At 42.9% G+C, this 18757-nt stretch overlaps 1 protein-coding gene across 1 annotated transcript; it reads left to right on the top strand.

The window, feature by feature from the left end:
• The first annotated feature begins 2554 nt into the window (after window positions 1–2554).
• On the top strand, window positions 2555–18592 carry adamts15a (ADAM metallopeptidase with thrombospondin type 1 motif, 15a). Its single transcript, XM_049592300.1, has 8 exons — window positions 2555–3749; window positions 8460–8592; window positions 8730–8897; window positions 12341–12624; window positions 13660–13837; window positions 13936–14108; window positions 15750–15925; window positions 16056–18592. Exons 1-8 carry the CDS (start codon window positions 2820–2822, stop codon window positions 16846–16848), a joined length of 2835 nt encoding a protein of 944 aa, XP_049448257.1. The 5' UTR covers window positions 2555–2819; the 3' UTR covers window positions 16849–18592.
• Window positions 18593–18757: the final 165 nt, after the last annotated feature.

Genomic DNA, 18757 nt, shown 5'->3' with positions numbered 1-18757 from the left:
CCAAACTGGCATTTCTGTGGACAACACGAAACAAGGGGTCCTTAGCGTAGCAACCACTGTCGCGTGCCTGACAACGGGCTGAGCGGACAACAGAACAGGGGCGAGCTGGAGGAGTGACGTCATCTGAGGAGCCAAGGAGGATTCTCTCATTGTAAAACACAAAGTAATAGTCTGTACTTGTTTGTGTGGTGTCAAAAATATGAGCAGTTGTTACTAATTAGTAGAGTAGCCTAGAAACAGAATACTTTGCAACTGCTATAATTAAAATTTAGAGAATTTAAGGCACTTGTAGGCCTACTTGAGTATTTCCATCTTATGCTACTTTATACTAATATACTTACACTACTTTTTACTCCACTACATTTATTTGTGTGCTTTTGTTACTTTGAAAAGTCAGCTTAAAAATACTAAATATAATCAACTGTACATTATTAAGCAATGTCATCTTTCAGTTGAAATGCTCCCTTCAGAAAACTTGCCTGATATCACGACAGCTACTTGCTTATTTGATATTATTTGCATAAAGAAGTTATAAAAACACAGCACATTTTGTTAGTGAAACTGTGCTGTTGCTACACGTTACTTCGTTTCTTTCTCAGATGACACTTTTGTGATCAGTTAGTTGTTACGTTACCGTCTACTAAAGGTTGCCTCGTGTAAGCTATGCATAAACTCCAGCGAGTTTAGCTGACAATGCTGCACTGGTTGGTAAAAGGATGTTTATATCTCGTCACTAGCAAATATTTGTGCTGGTTTTTACAGCTATGCACTATATTTCAGTAAATGTTTATATCCTGTGCTTCAGTTTACTCTTTAATTACCCACGTAAAGAGCCCATACACAGCTGGTTGACAGTAATAAGTGGTCTTCTTAAACCAGTGTTTAAGAACAAATCTTTCAGGACACACTGGTCAAATGGCCTTCTATTAGCCCACAGATCACAAGAGACAGAACGACTGTATTATGTAAGAAAACACAGGGAAGAAGTGTCTATTGTTGTCTATAGCATTTTATTAAAACTGCAGTTTATGTCAGTGGGGAAAAAAATCAACTAATAAATGGTGATGTATTATATATTATTATACATTAAACCACTCAGTAGTATATACAGTATATGTATAAAGCCTTCAACATTATTGGGGTGCTCTCTCTCTCTTGCACACACATGTGATCACACAAAGTGCACTGCTTAAATGACAGAGAGGACCCAAAACATGCATTTTTGATCAACAATATCTTACTTTTAATGCAGGAACAGAAAGATGAAATATTAAATTGGGGACTTTTTGTTTTCTATTATTAGGCCTATTCTTATTTTTGAAATAATACATATAGCCTATATATCTGGATCCAGGGAGACTGACAAAACATTCAGGGCTGAAGCTTCGAACGCTCAGGCCTAACAACGCCACTGGTTATCAACGTATCAGTGTCAGTGTAACATTAAAGTTAAACTCATTATGCAGAATGGTCCTATTAAGAATGCTATATCATTATTGTCATCATTAGTAGAAGTAGTAGTCGTAGTAGTGGTAGGCTACTATTTGGCTATTATTACTATTATTAGATGCATTAGATGAGACTTACAGGAGAAAGTCACATATCACAGCAGTATAAGAAATAGGTCAAAGAGGAAACAAATTAATAATGCTGCTTAACGTGCAAGTTGCATTTTACAGTTGATAGATATAGTAGTCTTTAACAAATCAATATATTTTAAAAGACTGATTTAATCTATTCAGTATTCTGTCACCACAGCTAAACGGTCAACATGTCCCTCTGAAATGCAGTGGAGTAAAAATACAAACTTCCATTATCAGTCCTTCAGAAGTGTACCAAAGTACAGTAGCCAACTTAAATAAATATGCATAGGTACTTTCCACCACTGCTCTGCACTTGTGTCATTGTATTACAGGATAAATCTGACAATAATAATCCGACTACTCTTAATCTTGAAATTGAAAGAGCTCAGTTCATTGGTTGTCCACCAGATGTCGCATGCGAGTTACGCAAAGAAACAGATGTGACCGTGACATGAAAGCTGATAAGGAATCACAGCAGCCCAATATTCCTCTGAAGGATTTCAGCTGCTATTTTAAAGAGACTTGTGTCGCGTTCAAAGTATTTTTAAAATCTCTGTAATATATCTGCAGCTCACTGATGTTACATTTAAGATGCTATATACGTTGTTAAAGCATCATTCTTAGTTGTGCATTAAAAGGAGATACTTCTGCTGATGTAGCGCTCTGTTCTTTATGTGAGATGTTAAGTGCTGTTACTGTTTACACCTCCGCAATGTTGCCAAAAGTCTCAAGTGAATAATGGACTGATGTAGCTGTGCAGAGTGCCTGTGGAGTCAGGCAGGGTCTGAGAGCACAAAACCCTGGAAGAAGGAGCTCTGGTAACTCATCACAGTGTGTGCTGGGACATGATGATAGGCCTGCTGTTCGCTGGGTTTCAAGTGGCCGCAGAAAAAGTCTCGAGCTGAGACGCGCATCCAATGAGCGCCTCCAAAGACTGCCCCCCTCCAAAAGGGAGATTAAGTTTCCATATTTTTTACACATGACGAAAATGCATAAAGTCCACAGAAGGCAGCAGTCGACTCAGCACACACAGGTGGAGAATGGGAATGGGTCATGACCAGGAGGAGTTTGCACTGAGTGGACTCGTACGACCTGCATTGTTTTAGAATCGTGCGCACTGGATTATGCTCTGCACCCTGATCTGTGGCTCTCACCGCTTCCACTGAGCTTGCAGATTCATTATCGTTTTGTTTTCTCTGATGGTCATTGCATTCTTTATTGAATGCAAACATCGTCATGTTTATCAGAACAACTTTTCTCCTCTGCTTTGTGGTCTCGCTCTCAAAACTTGTTCGGTGCATGGAAAGTGAACTCTGCTTCCCTATTAGATTGGATAACCATGACAGGAGGGATTTTGACAACGACGTGGATATCCTTAATGAAAAAAGTGTCCTAAAAATAAGAGCTTTTCAGCAGGAATTAGTGATTGATTTACACCAGGACTCTAATTTCATAGCCCCTTCCATTTCTAACCAAGACGCATTCTGGCTCTCCAACGCCGATGTTACCACTGACCTGAGCCGGTGTTTTTACTCCGGATATGTGAATGCTGACCCACATTCTTACGCTGCTTTGAGCCTCTGTAAGGGTTTACAAGGTGCATTTGGCTTCCACGGCTGGGAATATTTCATCAGCCCGGTGCAAAATGACACCACAAGCGCGGAAGGCGCGCACATCATCCGGCGCAGAACCAGCAACAACCTGAAGCTTAATTCAACCTCTAGGTGCGCAGTGGACAGCGACATAAGTCTCCAGGTTGCGCAATTGTTGGAGAAATACAAGCGACTGCAAGATTACAGCAATGTGACCGAAACGATGCTGAGGAGGATGGGGAGATCCAAAAGGTTCGCTTCAATCCCCCGGTTCGTGGAGACGCTCGTGGTGGCGGACGAGTCCATGGCGAAGTTCCATGGAGATGACCTAAAACACTACCTCTTGACATTGATGTCAGTGGCAGCGAGACTCTACAGACACCCCAGTATTCTCAATTCCATCAACATCTTAGTTGTGAAGATCGTCATTTTATACGAGGAGGACAAAGGACCCAAAGTGTCCGGGAACGCAGCCATGACACTGCGAAACTTTTGCACTTGGCAAAAAAAGATGAACAAAAACAACGACAAGCATCCAGACTACTGGGACACAGCAATCCTCTTCACTCGACAGGTAAAATTCTTTATTGGGGTTCACGCTGCAGCCGGGGTAAAGGTAACACGGGAGAATGTGGTATTTTAATATGCGTAATTACGCACAGTAATGCGTAAATCTGATGCTTTTTTCTCAGCAAATACTTTTTTAACCTTCATATTTTTTTCCTAAAATAATGAGGTGACAGTAATAACAAAAAAAATTAACAGCGCCTTCTGGATGTAAGGCATGTTTATGTTAGATAAGATCTGAACTTAGTTCAACAATGCTGTAGGCTTTACATGTCAGGCTTCCCCCAAACCACTCCTGCTGTGTCAGGTAATTGGTTTGCACTCACAGCACACTCTCCACCTCTGGTGAACTCAGGCAGCAGGCACTCAGTGAATATCCAGCCCACCAATACCATCACAGCTTTGACTCTGACGTTGGGTCACTAAGGAAATTATTTGAGCTGAACAGAGCAAAGTCTTGATTGCTCTTCATGGATCCTTAGAGGATAGTTTTATAGACTTGGAACCCACCTCCCAGTTCTCTCTCTGCACTCCCAAATATTTGGCAGATGACTCTGGGTCAGAGATGAAGTCATTGCTCACATTCATTGGTCAGTGTGTAACCCACTGATCTGTGATGAACTGTCTGCCTTGTGGAGTCAGACCACTTTGATTTCATTTTTGAAGACTTGGAATAAAGGTGTCAAATACATGTTTAATTACTGAGGATGATTATGATTGGATATTGTTCAGTCTGCAGTTAAACAGTCACCTGCAGATGCAATTACAGTCTCAAAGCCGCCACCACCAGAATTAAAGAGTCAAAGGTCCCTAACACAACACGAGATCGCATCAGCCCTCAAACAAACGCTTGTTTTAACTGTAACATTGCCAAATTTAAGTGCCACCAGGGATGCATTAGTAGGAAGTGTCTCGTTTCTCTCAGCCGTTCCCATTCCTCCTCCAGCTGTGGGTTTTCCAGCCCTGCCCACCACCTTGCCTGCTCCTCATTAAACAAGCCCCTGAAGGGAGTGATGTAGGAGGGGGGAGGTTCCTATGTGCAAGTCGGAGATGTCACATCCCTCAGTGTTTCTGCCCCACCTGCTCGACCCACGTCTGGAACAAGCTGCTTCAGAGAGGCAGCCCTGCACAGCTGCAGTCAGCCTGCTGCATCTTTACAACGCATTCTTCACCCTGTCACACACTTCCTCTTCCATGCAATGTTTTTGTGCAAGGCTCCAATATACATACAGTATGGTTTTCCTGTCTAAGCCATGACAGCTCAAAGATGGGCTGTATTTTCCATAAAAGTATTTCAGCCACAGAGTCTAGGGTGTTACCAGGTTTTGGGATCATGAGCTCCACGTGCAGAGTTGACGTTATAAACTCTGTGGCCAGTTTAGATGACCCTGTTCAACTGCGCTGGACCTGCCTACAGACACTGAGTCATGTGGCTGAAATCTGTGATATAAAGCAGAAAGACAGGCGTCAACGGATTCAGTCATTGTTTTGGATTGGATGAATGACCTACACTGTAACAAGTAATGTATTTGTAAGGAAGATGCATTTGCCAGGATTGGCTGAACAAAAAAATGGCCGTAACCCCTATGTGTGAGAAATACCTTCCTGCCGGTGGAATTTCTTGGCTAAACTGTGAAAGCAAAACTGAATGGAAAAACTGGGAGTATAAATGCACAGCTCACACCTCATTTATCGACATCCATCAAGCCAAGCTTCTGTCTAGGTACAACAGTAGGGATTTAAAGCACATATGCCTGTGCTGACATTTTACTTTCTATGCAACAAGCAAAGACATTCCAGCTTTTTATGAGTTAATATCATGTTCAGTCTATCAGAACAAACTCTCCTTTGTAAACAAAGTTTGGGCTTGCCAATATCATGTGCAAAAGATCCAGGGTCTGAAAACTTCAAGGACAAAGTGCTTCAGTTTAATTTCCAAGAGCACTAACGAGTGGTGATCCTAGACTCTGGAGGGGCCCTGGGCAAAAAAAAAACAAAAAGCATTGAGGTACCAAAACATCCCCAGTGTTTTTATTTCTTCCTCTTTGTGTTTTATCTTTCATTTCTGGTGATCAGAGGGATTTTATTGTACTGACGGTTCCTCCTAATATATGTATGCCTGTTAAAGCTAGCTAGCTTATCTTTCATTTCTGGTGATCAGAGGGGTTTTATTGTGCTGACGGTTCCTCCTAATATATGTATGACTGTTAAAGCTAGCTAGCTGACAGTCCTAGCTAACGGTATCCAGCTGATAACGGCAGCTAGAAGTGGCCCCACTTTGAAGGTTTTTTGGGTTAGTGGTGGTGCACGTATTGCCTTCAGGGTTGGTTTAAGTTGTCATTGCAAAATTTGACAATATGAGTTGCCATTGAAGGCCCCTTTTCCAAATTTTTTCAGGGGCCCCAAGCATTTGCCTGGTTTGCCTCTCCTGATGGAGCGCCCTGATTATATGTAAAGCCGACAGGTTTTGTTGGTTAAAATCTGATAGACATGCAACTTATCCTCACAGAGCGGTTCATACGACATCCTGCAAATTAGCGCCAACAAATGACGTTACGTCCTTAACGTACAGTTATGTAATAAACGTAGAGTTACAGAGGTTAGGTTTAGGAAAAGAAACATGGTGAGGACGTACCTTAAAGTGACTTAGAAAGTCAGGAATGCTGCATTTTTGTGACCCATCTACAACCCCAACAGCTCAGGACTGCTTCCTTGTTTACTCCTGTCAGCGCTCTAGTCACGTTTTCGCAGCCTTTCAAAATACATGGGATATGTACGAATTTGGGTGCATTACTTCTTGTAGGAAAAAGTTTATGAGAACAGCCTGATTTTAAACAAACATTTTGCCATTCAGGCTTGTAGGGTGCATGAAGAAAATTTACCTCTCCAAGACTAAGGGTAGTTATTTATAATATTTCACACTATAGCTTCAGATATCAAATAAGGTGTCTGCACACATGCCTACTGATAATAGAGCATTCTGTTGAGTAAATCAGCAAAGGTCAAAAAGTCAGACAACAGCCCATCTTCTGTTGATTCATGACTTGGTGACTTGAAATTAGTCACTTAAGTCGGCGGTGTTGTTTCGGTTCACCAGGGCTTTCCGTGGGCATTCAAGGCACGTCCATTGTCTGCTGTTTACCAGCCCACAGTGTAATTTGTAGGTTTTATGAAGACCAACTCAGTGCTGTCCAGAGGCAACTGCGGTTGTCTTTAAACTCTATAGCCAGCATGATTGTTGCGTAAAGAATGTTGCAAGTTTACTCAGTTCATTAAGTCACACAGAAAGTTTATTGTATGTGAACAAAAGACTCCAAACGACTAAATCTTACTGTAATTCTGATGTATTTATGTTTCCTCTGGGAGAGATAGGGGTGGTAGTACTTTAACTCACAGCATGTTTGCTTTACATGATAGATAATGGGGTTGAGAAGGAAAAAGAGTATGCCCAAATATGTCCGGATGTCATAAACCCACGCTGCTGTATCAGACCTGTTTTTCCACTTCTCATAGTCCTTAGTTTAAGAGTTCTAACGGAAACTCAGAGCAACATGACAGTAACAAGTTTCGCACCCAAAATACAAACCATAATAGGCCAGATGGCAGTTAAGTGCATTAAAATCTGTACACAAAATAAAATGGAAATATTTCGTCGCTGAGATAATATTGTTTTTAAATTGCAGAAACACACAAAAAAATGCAAAGATAGATGACAGATGTGGGAAGTAGGTCAAAGCAAAGAACAAACTCATTGACACTGCTGTTTCTTCTCCCCTGTTCGTCTTGCAGTTTTTATTTTTTGCTCATAAATGGCCTGAGCGTTCAGATGTCGTCTGCACACATGAGCACATCTGGACTACATTTGCGCTGGCCAACAATTGTGGTTCTGTGGTTTATTCTAGGAATGATTTGTCATAGCACTCGAGGTCTTCACTTGGCACTGGGTTTCATGTGTATGTCCAGTGTGCAGAGGAGGGTTGGAGGGACCGTGTGGCATTAACCTGTGCATTATCGCTAATAGCCGCCGGCCACTGGCTTTCTGGGTATTTAGACACAGAGCTGTTTGGGAGCCAGGCAGATGGGTGGTTCTCTGTGGCGGTTACTGCAGAAGTTGTCCTGTGATTAGGAGGTTCAGCTCCAAATGGATACTCGCTAAGATTGGATTTTAAAAACCTTGTGGTGGAGAAATAGGTCATCTGGAAACTCTGCTCTGGCATGGAAATGTTATGATTGGGGACAGTCACATTACCTCATAGAAGAAGGTGTGCTCTAAACACTGTTGCCCGCTAAAAACACTTAAGGACTCGGTGGTGGAAAGCCTGGATTAACACACATAGAAAACAAACCTTACTGCAATGACAAGACAATTTAAAGGATAATTCCGATTGGGTCTTACTTTCCGCATTTCCGCACAGGCACAGGCCCAGGGGCCTTAGTGTCAGGGGCCCTCCTGGTCTTCACTAGCAAAATGTCAGATGTCAAATTAACACATACCGACCAGGCAGAGACTCAAAATGGCCACAAAGAGACACAAACCCACAGAGAAATGCATAAAGACTACAAAGAGGCGCAAAACCACCACAATGCCCTAGTGTCCTGCTCATATGTAGGAGGATTAATGGGTCCCTTTGCATATCTGTGCCCAGGGGCCCATTGTCTCATAATCTGCCTATGATAACACAAACAAAATGACGCAGAACTTTGATTTTGTCTCCAGGACCTGTGTGGAGCCTCCACCTGTGACACTCTCGGCATGGCAGATGTTGGCACCATGTGCGATCCGAAGAGAAGTTGCTCAGTGATCGAAGACGACGGCCTACCTTCAGCCTTTACCACTGCTCATGAGCTCGGTGAGCCAGCGCCGCCTATTATTCAATACACACCAGCGCTGTCACGTTTCCTGTAGCGTGAGTGCACACGCATGAGCACAGATAAAAGTGTCCATTTATTTATTAAAGACATCTGACATCTCGTTCCCTCTCGACAGGACACGTGTTCAACATGCCACACGACAACGTGAGGGCCTGTGAGGATGTGTTTGGGAAACTGCAAGACAACCACATGATGTCTCCCACTCTCATTCAAATCAACCGCACCAGCCCCTGGTCCCCCTGCAGCGCTGCCATCATCACTGAATTCCTGGACAGCGGGCATGGTGAGATTCCACCGACCCCTGACCCCTGTGTTTGACTGCAGACAGCCTCATAGTGTGTTTAAAGAGGTGTGAAGCCAAAGTCAGAACAGACACAAACTATACATCAAAGTGTGTTTACACATCTTGGGGTGTACTACTGAATAAGGGAAAAGAAGTTATATAAAGCCTTTTGTGGCTTCAGAGGGAGCTGTGCCAAGTTTGCCAGATGGCCTCAAGTGACATAACTTGAGTCAGCAGCCCTTTCTAGAGAGATCCCATGATAGGGCTACAATGAAGACTCTTCATCACGCCAACTTTTACAAGTAAAGAGGCAGGCATAATGCCACCCCAGTGTGTGATTTTAGACAGCACACCGGCTTGCCAAAAGCAAAAGAGGCGTGACGGGCGGGATGTGTGACACAACAGCGTCAGCCTTTAGTGTGATATTTAACATAAGCTTTGGACTGTGCTTTATCAACAATAACAATGGCATTACATGGCAATAACAATCATCTACCATCTCTGTTATATGGTGGCGGAACTTAGGGTAAGGAGCTGCTAGACCTCATTGTCTCCCCAGTTTTTGGTAGCTTTTCTTCTTTTTAGAGTTAGCTGCTAACTGCTATTACCTGCTTTTTAAATCTCCTGTGGGCTGCACACATAACACATCTTCAAAACGTCACATTCCTGTCCTATTTACACAGTTGTTGATACAGCGCTGTTACTACCTCCGCTGCCAGCTTAAAGGCAAGCCAACTTTGTCCCCACATTCCACGATCGTACCTTTTATATAGGCAGAATAATGGCACGACACTTCCACTTTGAAGAGGCAGTTTAAAAGGGGCTAGCATCAGTTGTGGGCGTAGACTACAAGTTTGAAAATGAAAAATTCTGGTGGTGTAAAGTTAGAAAGACGTGAGCTTATCAGGCATCTGTAATTTCTGCTTGAGGCTATCAGCCTGAGGTCACATTAGCCACTATAGAGTCCGTCAGGAATGAGTCCTAACCCAGAACCCAGAAATGAGTTAGTATTTTAGAGCTTCCAGTTCCCTCGTCTCAAAGTCAATGAGTTTTTTTGAATGGGTTTTTAATTATGAGCCTCAAATAAGGTCTGTGGTTAACACAAGCTTAAGGGTTTTTTCCGTTTCGTTCTATGACATAAAAGTAAGTCAGTAAATACCCCACTGTGAATTTTGAAACTTCTATGTGACTTTAAAATGGCAGCTGCAAACAAGTGGCTAAATGAGACTACATAATGTCATCATGCCGAGCCACGCCGAACACGGCTTTATAGTCTTGTTACGTTGGTGGCACAACATCATGCGACCATAGTGTAGTTCATTTGTAGCCTAACGTTAGTTTTTCACTTCTGCTGACTGCATTAAGACTTCAGTAATCATGAAAGTGGTGTTCATTTGTGAAGATTATCTTACTGAACAAAACGTTTCTTTGCCACAGAGCTTATTTTTTGCAATAATCTAAAATCCAATGGAAAAATCCTATAAACTTTTCGACAATAGAACCAGGGCAAAGCTAACTTGCGTGTTGGCCTACAGAAAAATGTAATCTCTGGAGCACTCTATTAGCATATCACTCCATTGTGAATCCAACAATACTTAAGGAGTGTACTGCTTAACTGATGGAGTGTCCCTTAAAGGGCCACCAAGAGTGCTTAACAAACATGTAGCTAGGTGCTGATCACATTAGGAGACACAGTTCTGTCAGAGAATAAAGAGATGACCTTCATGCAGCTGTTAAAGAGAAGCAGACTCGTCTTTTGACTATTGCTGAGATTTATTCAATTACTCTGGGTTAAGAGCCTCTTAATTTGCACCATGTCTACAATCATTTGAGGTAAATTCAAGTGAGAGCATGACTGAATCTGAGCATCAGTCTAGCTTCAAATGTGACATCTGCCTAACCTCTTATAGCACCATGCTCACAGAAAAGACTAGGAGAAGCCAAAAAGAAATTTGTTCGGTTGGATGCAGATTGTTTGCCAAGCAGGCCAGACCACAGGACTTGGCCTGGGAGCAATGCTAAAAGTTTATTTTAAAACTGCCCCTACATCTGTCCCAAATTAGAGGGCTTGTTCTGGGGAGAGTCGCCACAGTGGTTTGGACAGCGAGGTGTATCTGTCCAGTGTTTCCCATGCAGGTTTACTCCAAATAGACAAACTTTTTTGCTACTCTCCATGTCCTTTTAAGGGATGGTCTGAGAACAAAAGAACACAAACTGGTCCCGTGTGAGGCACAGAAGAAGATTTTGGACTCAACAGGGAGTGATTTCTATCGAACAGTGTTGTAACTTGGTTTCTTTTGGCCGTCTGTCATAAATCTAGACTTCAAAAGGCTGTGGGGAGAAAAAAAACACATGTTGCCACATGTTTGAGGCAGTTTTCATGCAGCACTGCGCCCAAAATTATTTGTAACCTGTTCATCTCTCCACACACACACACACAATACCAGCTATTGTTTTCTTTGATTGCTCCTTGGAGACAGAGTAGGAAGGAAGAGGTGAGGTTCAGCTTGACTTGTTTATATAGTATCGTACTATCAGTTAATCTGCGTCTCTCCTCTGCCAAATTTGCGGTGAAATGGGAGGAAACAAATTTGCCACCAGTTACAGCTCATTCACTCACTGCCTTATTATCTGTTGCGAATTTACCGCGACACAGATGGCAAAATAAACAGTTCATAGCAACATGAACCCACTTTTTCCCTAGTGCAAATGACTTGTTTTGGATGTGTAAATTCCACATAGGAGTGAGAAACTGAGTGATAAAAACCTCCTCCTGGAAACCTTCTCATCCAGTGACGCTGATCTTTCATGTTTCCAAGCACCTGCTCGTCAAACTCCTATTATTAGCCTGTTCCTGGAAAGGTTTCTCTGAGCCACTTATTGTAAATGCAGTCCATGCCTTTGACCTTTGAACTGCTTGCTGGCCGCATGTTATTTTGATTTAAAGCAGAGATTTTAAGCTCAGATCAAAAGGGTTAAGATTGTTCAAGTTTAAGTTTATCCCTGGGTGGGATCAAATGTGAGGGGCCGAGCTTGTGGGATTTTTAGGGAGAGTCTGAGGATGGGATGGGGGTGTGGGTGGCTGCGTGTGGGGCACTCCTGTATTTGTGTGTGTTATGTGTCTGTGTGTGGTATGTGGCATACACTGCATGCACTGCATCAAGCTGTACTTTCACTTCAAAGAGCCCAAATCACAAGGGCAATGGCTGCTTACTGACTCCAACCCACAATCCCACTCACCCACACGCACTTAATGAAAAGGATAGTGGAAATATTGATGCATAAGTACAGAACACATTGTTTTTCATGATTTTGTGATAATATTTTGTTGAAATGTTACTTTCATAATTGGGTTGAAGCGCTTAAAGTTGGTAAAGAAAAGGAATAAAACCACATAGTTGGTATTGCTCCAGCGTGTTGCTCACTGAGTCTCCCTCTTCTAGGGGAATGTTTGCTCGACCAGCCTCAAAAACCATTGGTCCTCCCTGACGTGCTGCCGGGAGCATCCTACATCCTCGACCGTCAGTGTGAGCTTGCGTTCGGAGAAGGCTCCAAGCCCTGTCCCTTTATGCAGCCACCATGCGGCCGTCTGTGGTGCACAGGGAAGTCAAATGGCCATTTGGTGTGTATGACGCGGCACTTCCCCTGGGCGGATGGCACCCAGTGTGGGGAAAATCAGGTCTGCGACCGAGGGGTCTGCTCCGAAAAACGGATCCAAAACGCGAGGGTAAGGCTAACATAAAGACAGAGTTCTTAATTTCAACATATGCTTTATCACTCTAAACAAAAATGGTGTTTAAGAGTACCCAAAAGTAGTTCTTTGACTCGTAAACATAGGGGAACCTACTTTGGTGCTATATCCTCCTTAGACCCAAACTTTTGTTGGTAATCATTTTTAATTTCTCCTGGCTATTTGGAATCACTAGGACCTGATAAGTATAAAAAATTAAACACTGTCAATGATAATCAAGTCCCCAAAGTCCCAAAGTTTCAACCATAAAATGTGATCAGGTTTTGGATCTTGTCCACTTTTGTGTCGGAACTGGCTGCGGACTGACTTGGCAGAGATGGCTGCCATCTTGTTTCTACATGGATGATTGTACTGTGATCTCACTACTGTTAGATGGCATAAAAGGTGTCCACTAATGAGGACAACAATTCTAAGTTAAGTAGATAAAGTACATGGTCAAGTAAACCCAAAATGTGAAGTCTTCATATGAGGACACAGAGTCTCAGGAGGATATTGCACCTATCTTTTGAAGGTAATATATAGCACATTTGTCAGATAGTGCTATAAAGAACCATTAGAGGTGCCATATTGCACTGTTCTAATTGCGTTCTGAAAAACACTACCTTTTCAAATCTGGAATATTTCAGTGTACATGGGCAAAAAGGTTGAGAGCCACTGCTTTCATATGTTATCCTCTGGAAACACATAGTTTATTTTTTATCCTAAACTCTATTTAAACTATTTAAACTAAACTCAGCTAAGCCAAAGAACTAGCAGAGAACCTCTAAAGAACAACGCTTGCACTTAAAAGGTTCTCTACTGGTTCTTCAGCTCAGTTTAGTTCAGTTTACACGGGAGAGAACCCGTAGAGAACCTCTAAAGAATGATACAGAGGCTTAAAAAGTTCTTTATGTGGCAGTGGTGCTATAACACCTCCACCCACACCAAAGAACCGCTGAGTAACCAACATAAATAAAGAAAGGTCTTTGTTGTTATGCATTCTGAATATTCCACTGGTTTGTTTATTTCCAGGTGGACGGCCGCTGGGGGAAATGGGGTCAGTTCGGTTCCTGCTCACGCACATGTGGAGGCGGCGTCCAACTATCTAAGAGAGAGTGTAACAACCCTGTTCCGTCACACGGGGGTAAATACTGCCAAGGGGTTCGGGTCAAATACCGCTCCTGCAACCTGAACCAATGCCCTGACACAGGTACGCTAAAAACAGTCAACTATGTCCAATGACATTTTTCCCCCTAGAGCGTTCCCACCTCTCACCTTCTGTACCCTCCCTCCCTCCTCTCTGTGTAGGTAAGACTTATCGTGATGAGCAGTGTGAGACCAGTGGCCGCAATTTCAACAGCAACCGCATCGACCCCTCTGTGGTGTGGGTACCCAAGTACTCCGGAGTGTCCATGGATGACAGGTGTAAACTCATCTGCAGGGCTAACGGCACTGGCTACTTCTACGTCCTGGCACCCAAGGTAAACACAACACCTGAAGTGTATTCTCTACTTTGCCTGAACAAATACAAAGATAATTTGATTGGTGATTGGACAAAAGTCTGAATAAATGAAGAGATGTGAGGTCAAGATAGGTAATGAGAATATATGACAACCAGCTGCCTCTGGTCTGACAGCAAAGAGTAAAGGAAGGAATGAAGGATAGAAGGAGGACAGTTTATTTCTCTCAGATAGCAGGGTGTAGAGTGAGCTTAAGCAGCAGTGAGGTGGAGTTCACACTTCACTCCATCATACCGGCTTAGGAGGAGTAGATAAGAGTGCTCAGGGGACACGTAGCACTGAATCACTGAGCAGCTGCATGTTTTAACCACAGAGTGGACTTTGAAGCAAAAATGAGTTTATACTACTTTCTGTGTACAGTTTAGTCTTAGACGAGAGCTAGAGTTTGGTTCATGTGGTGTCAGATTGATCTTAGGATGAAAAAATGTCTGCGTCAGGGAGCTCATGACCACATTAAGTGGACTTATCAGTCACATATTTGCAGACAGACTGGCAGTGATGCTGATTTGGCTGACAGCCTCACTTCAGATACTATCCTCCACAGAACATACAGTACATCATCCTGGTACCTGTGTATTATGTCTCTAACTCGTACATTTGGGAAGGACAGATCAACATTCACAGGACAGTATGTATTATGAGAAGTGTTTCCAGAGGATGTAGTGAAAGTTTTACAGGAACCAAAGCAACTACACAATGCTGTGGTTAATGCTTAAGAGCAATCAAATATATTCCCTACTTGAGTATTTTAATAACTAGGATTGGGGATGTTTTTTTTTTTAATACTGTAGATAAGCAAATGTACACAGTATGATAACCGTCAATTTTTATATCACAGCATACCTTAAAACCATTATATTGATACAACCCCACACCCCAGTAAGTATGCAGCTCGATTTTAAGCTGCAAACCCCCTTAGCAATGTTAGTGTTGTGTATCACAGAACTTTTTCTTTTAAACACCACAGTTTGCTCTGTTAGCAGTGTCAGCACAGCTAGTAGTGCTAACAGAGCTAACAATGCTAAAGGAGTTTTCTGGTTCAAAATGAAGCCACTCACTCATGGAGCTAGCTGAGGGTGAAACTGGAGGGTAGCCACCATGTTTCAACAGCAATTAGCTAGTCCTGGTGGCAGCACGCAACTGCTACCCTACACGCGTGGTGCGCAGTGCAGAGTGACCACAGCTAACGTAAGCTAACCAGTGGAGATCAGAGGGTGGGCAGTGGCCACTATGCATGTTAACACAGCTAGTCGGCTGTCTGTCAGCAAAGTCAACACAAAATAAAAAAAAAGGTGAGACATTTACATCACAAAACATTCAGTATTCACCACCTCTAAATGACAGGTGTGTTGAAATGTGGCGCTAAAGGTCACTGCGTAAATGGAGCACCGAACTGAAAAGAATGGCCTCTTGTATTTCATGTTATTTTGTGTTTTTTAGTCATCAGCTAACGGCTGTCTGGCAAAATGAACTGAATCTGACACCCCTAATGTGAAATAACATAACACACTAAACCCACAGGGACTGTTATGTGGACTACAGATTGTTGTCCTGTATAGTGTATATGAAAAGGTAACCTTATAGCATCTCTGTTCACTCCAGGTTGTAGATGGGACGCCATGCTCCCCAGACTCCACGGGAGTTTGTGTCCAAGGGAAGTGCATCAAGGCCGGCTGTGATGGAAAAATTGGCTCCACCAAGAAGTTTGATAAGTGTGGAATCTGTGGTGGTGATAGCAAGGGCTGCAAGAAGGTGTCAGGACTCTTCACAAAGCCCGAGTGAGTAAAACCCACATCATCATGGGATATTGCTTACGTCATTCTTATTTCCTCCCTTACGCAAACATGATAGCATTATCAACTTTACTCTCATAATCTCTCATTGACTGTAATATGTTTTGGCATGCAGGCACGGCTACAACTTTGTGGTCATGTTACCAGTGGGTGCAGCCAACGTAGACATCCGTCAACGAGGCTACCAGGGAATGAGGAACGATGACAACTATCTGGCGGTTAAAAACAGCGAGGGCCAATACCTGCTCAATGGGAACTACATAGTCTCAGCTGGAGAGAGGGACATCATTGTAAAGAAAAGCCTGCTGCGTTACAGCGGCACAGCCGGCACCTCTGAGACCCTGCAGGCTGTGAAGCCCTTGGGAGAATCCTTGACTGTGGAGGTGCTGTGTGCAGGCCAAATGACGCCTCCTCGCATCCGCTACTCCTTCTACATCGCCCGTCAAACCAAGGAGGACAAGACTCTGAAGAAGGAAGGGCGTGTGAACTCCCATAACAGTGTCCTGGCTGAGGATAGCATCAAGGAGAAGGGGACGGACACCCTGAAGAAGTCTTACAGCAAGGAGGATACTGCTCTTGGGAAATGGATATCCGCAAGCTGGGACCAGTGCTCAGTGACCTGCGGTAATGGGATCCAGAGGAGGCTGGTGCAGTGTCTGAGACCGGACGGGAAGCCAGGGTTGGACTGTGATCCTTCACAAAGACCTTCAGCCACCATGGTTTGTGGAGACCCCTGTCCTGAGTGGCAAATCGGGCAGTGGTCACCTTGCTCCAGAACCTGTGGGAAGGGATTCAAGAGACGGCCGTTACAATGCAAAACCCAAACTGGGCATCTGCTTCCAAGGGACCATTGCACTGGCTTACGCAAGCCACAGGAGCTGGACTTCTGTAACCTAAGGCCTTGCTAGTGACTAAAACCCATAAACTATGTTCATATTTTAAATGGACTGAGCTGAATCAACCTGCAAGTATCTCACACAACATGTCTCACAGATGCAGTTTTCCACCTGCATAACGGGACACTTGCTTGGAAGAAGAATATTGGAAGGAGAGTGAAAGCCGCAGGATAAATGCTGGAAGATACTTTTGACTGCCATCACTCTGACTTCAAAAGACACGATCCAGGTCTAACTCTAAAGGCAGAATAACATGACAGAAGGTCAAATACAATGTATTCGAATCCCCTGAGCTGTCTGCAGATAAAGAATGCCCATTTGCAAACAATCAATCTAGTTTACCTTATGAGTCTGGAACCCATTTCATGTCATAATATTTCAGCCGTTCAGGTTTCAAAGTTTTAGTTGAGTCTTGCAAAAAGATCAGCGAAGCCTTCTGGTTGTCCAAAAAAATGACAGGATTGATGCACATAACTTTTTATAAACTGGACGAAAACACAAAGTCCATAATACTTCACACAGAGAGGGAGAATCCACTTTATGACTGACATTATGAGCAAACTTTATCTGCCATTTTATAGGTGTTCTTTTCAGGGAATCTTTAAAAATCATGGAATTGATTCAGAAATGAAACAGGCCACATAATTTATGTTGTTGTACAGATGTGGCCTTACTGCTGCATTGTTTATACAATGCAAATATATATGCACATATATTAGCTCTCTTGCTCAGCAGCTATGGTAAATCAAAGTTGATACAAGATTGGATAGATTTCTACAGCAACCATTGTGTTTTGAACATCTTGTCCTCCAAAAACTTTCAAAGAAACAAACAATAGTGATGCAGCCAGCATTTCTCCTCCAACACTAGGAAGCTTTAGATGTTGATTTTGTGCAGACTTCACTCAGCGCCAGTCATGGAAACAGTTTAAACTAGAATCTGAAGTCACACTGGTAGCTTTCATGACAGATCTGACTAAACAAAGCAGGGCATGAGACAATAGCCAGTGGTCCCTGTTAGCTGGTGTGGTTGCCAGCGGAGGGATTTCGTCAGGCTGCACCTAACATTGCACTGCTCATCTGAGATAAGGGCTCAACCTGATATCACACTCACATGCAGACACACACACTCACATGCTGTGTTCAATTCCCACCTCCTGTGTCCAACACGTTTGATTGCTTCCTTCATTTCCTCTATCATTCGACCACAACGATTGTCCTCTCGGTTTATGGTGTTCAGCCATGTTGAGTCAGGCCTGTCTGGCACAGTTACCACAGATAATTTATTATCAATGAAACAATAAAGCAGAGAGGCGAAGAAAAACTGGCAAGCCTTCGGTCATGCTGTACAGAATGTGTGTTTTCCCGGATCTCCTCCTTCATGGCCCCACAGCTCGAGCCAAGCTGTTCTTTCTACACTCTCGATGAAATCCTGTAATCTATTATACTCTTGTTGTGTTTCTTGAAGGGGCCACATTGTCCAGTCCAACATCCAACTACAGGATGGATCCTGCGTCGGTTGGATTATTATTTCTGTTTTGTTTTTTTTAATCAGCTTTTGCACTTTGTACAGCAAAAGAAACCTATGACCTACATGGGCTGTCTTATATACTATGTATATATTTATTCAGCTCGGTGCAAAAAATAATGTAAATATTTTTTAAATCTTTTTTTTTTTTTTTTTTTTTTTACACAGGCATTTGTAATTGTCTTTGACTTAAGTGTATTTATTCCAAAAATAAAGCCATTCATGAACAGTTATTACTAATACCGCATTTGTTTTCCTGTTCTGCACTGATTTAATGTTGATATCACTAGCCCCTTTTACACTGCCAGATTATCCGTGAATGTTGGGCCGTTTTGCCAGCAAACTGCAAGCGTTTAGACACACAGAGCCGGATTGGCGAGTTGATCCGAGGTGC

This window comes from Epinephelus fuscoguttatus, linkage group LG12 (genome assembly GCF_011397635.1).
Source record: "Epinephelus fuscoguttatus linkage group LG12, E.fuscoguttatus.final_Chr_v1".
Lineage (NCBI taxonomy): Eukaryota > Metazoa > Chordata > Actinopteri > Perciformes > Serranidae > Epinephelus > Epinephelus fuscoguttatus.
This window is presented reverse-complemented; position numbering and strand designations above follow the sequence as displayed.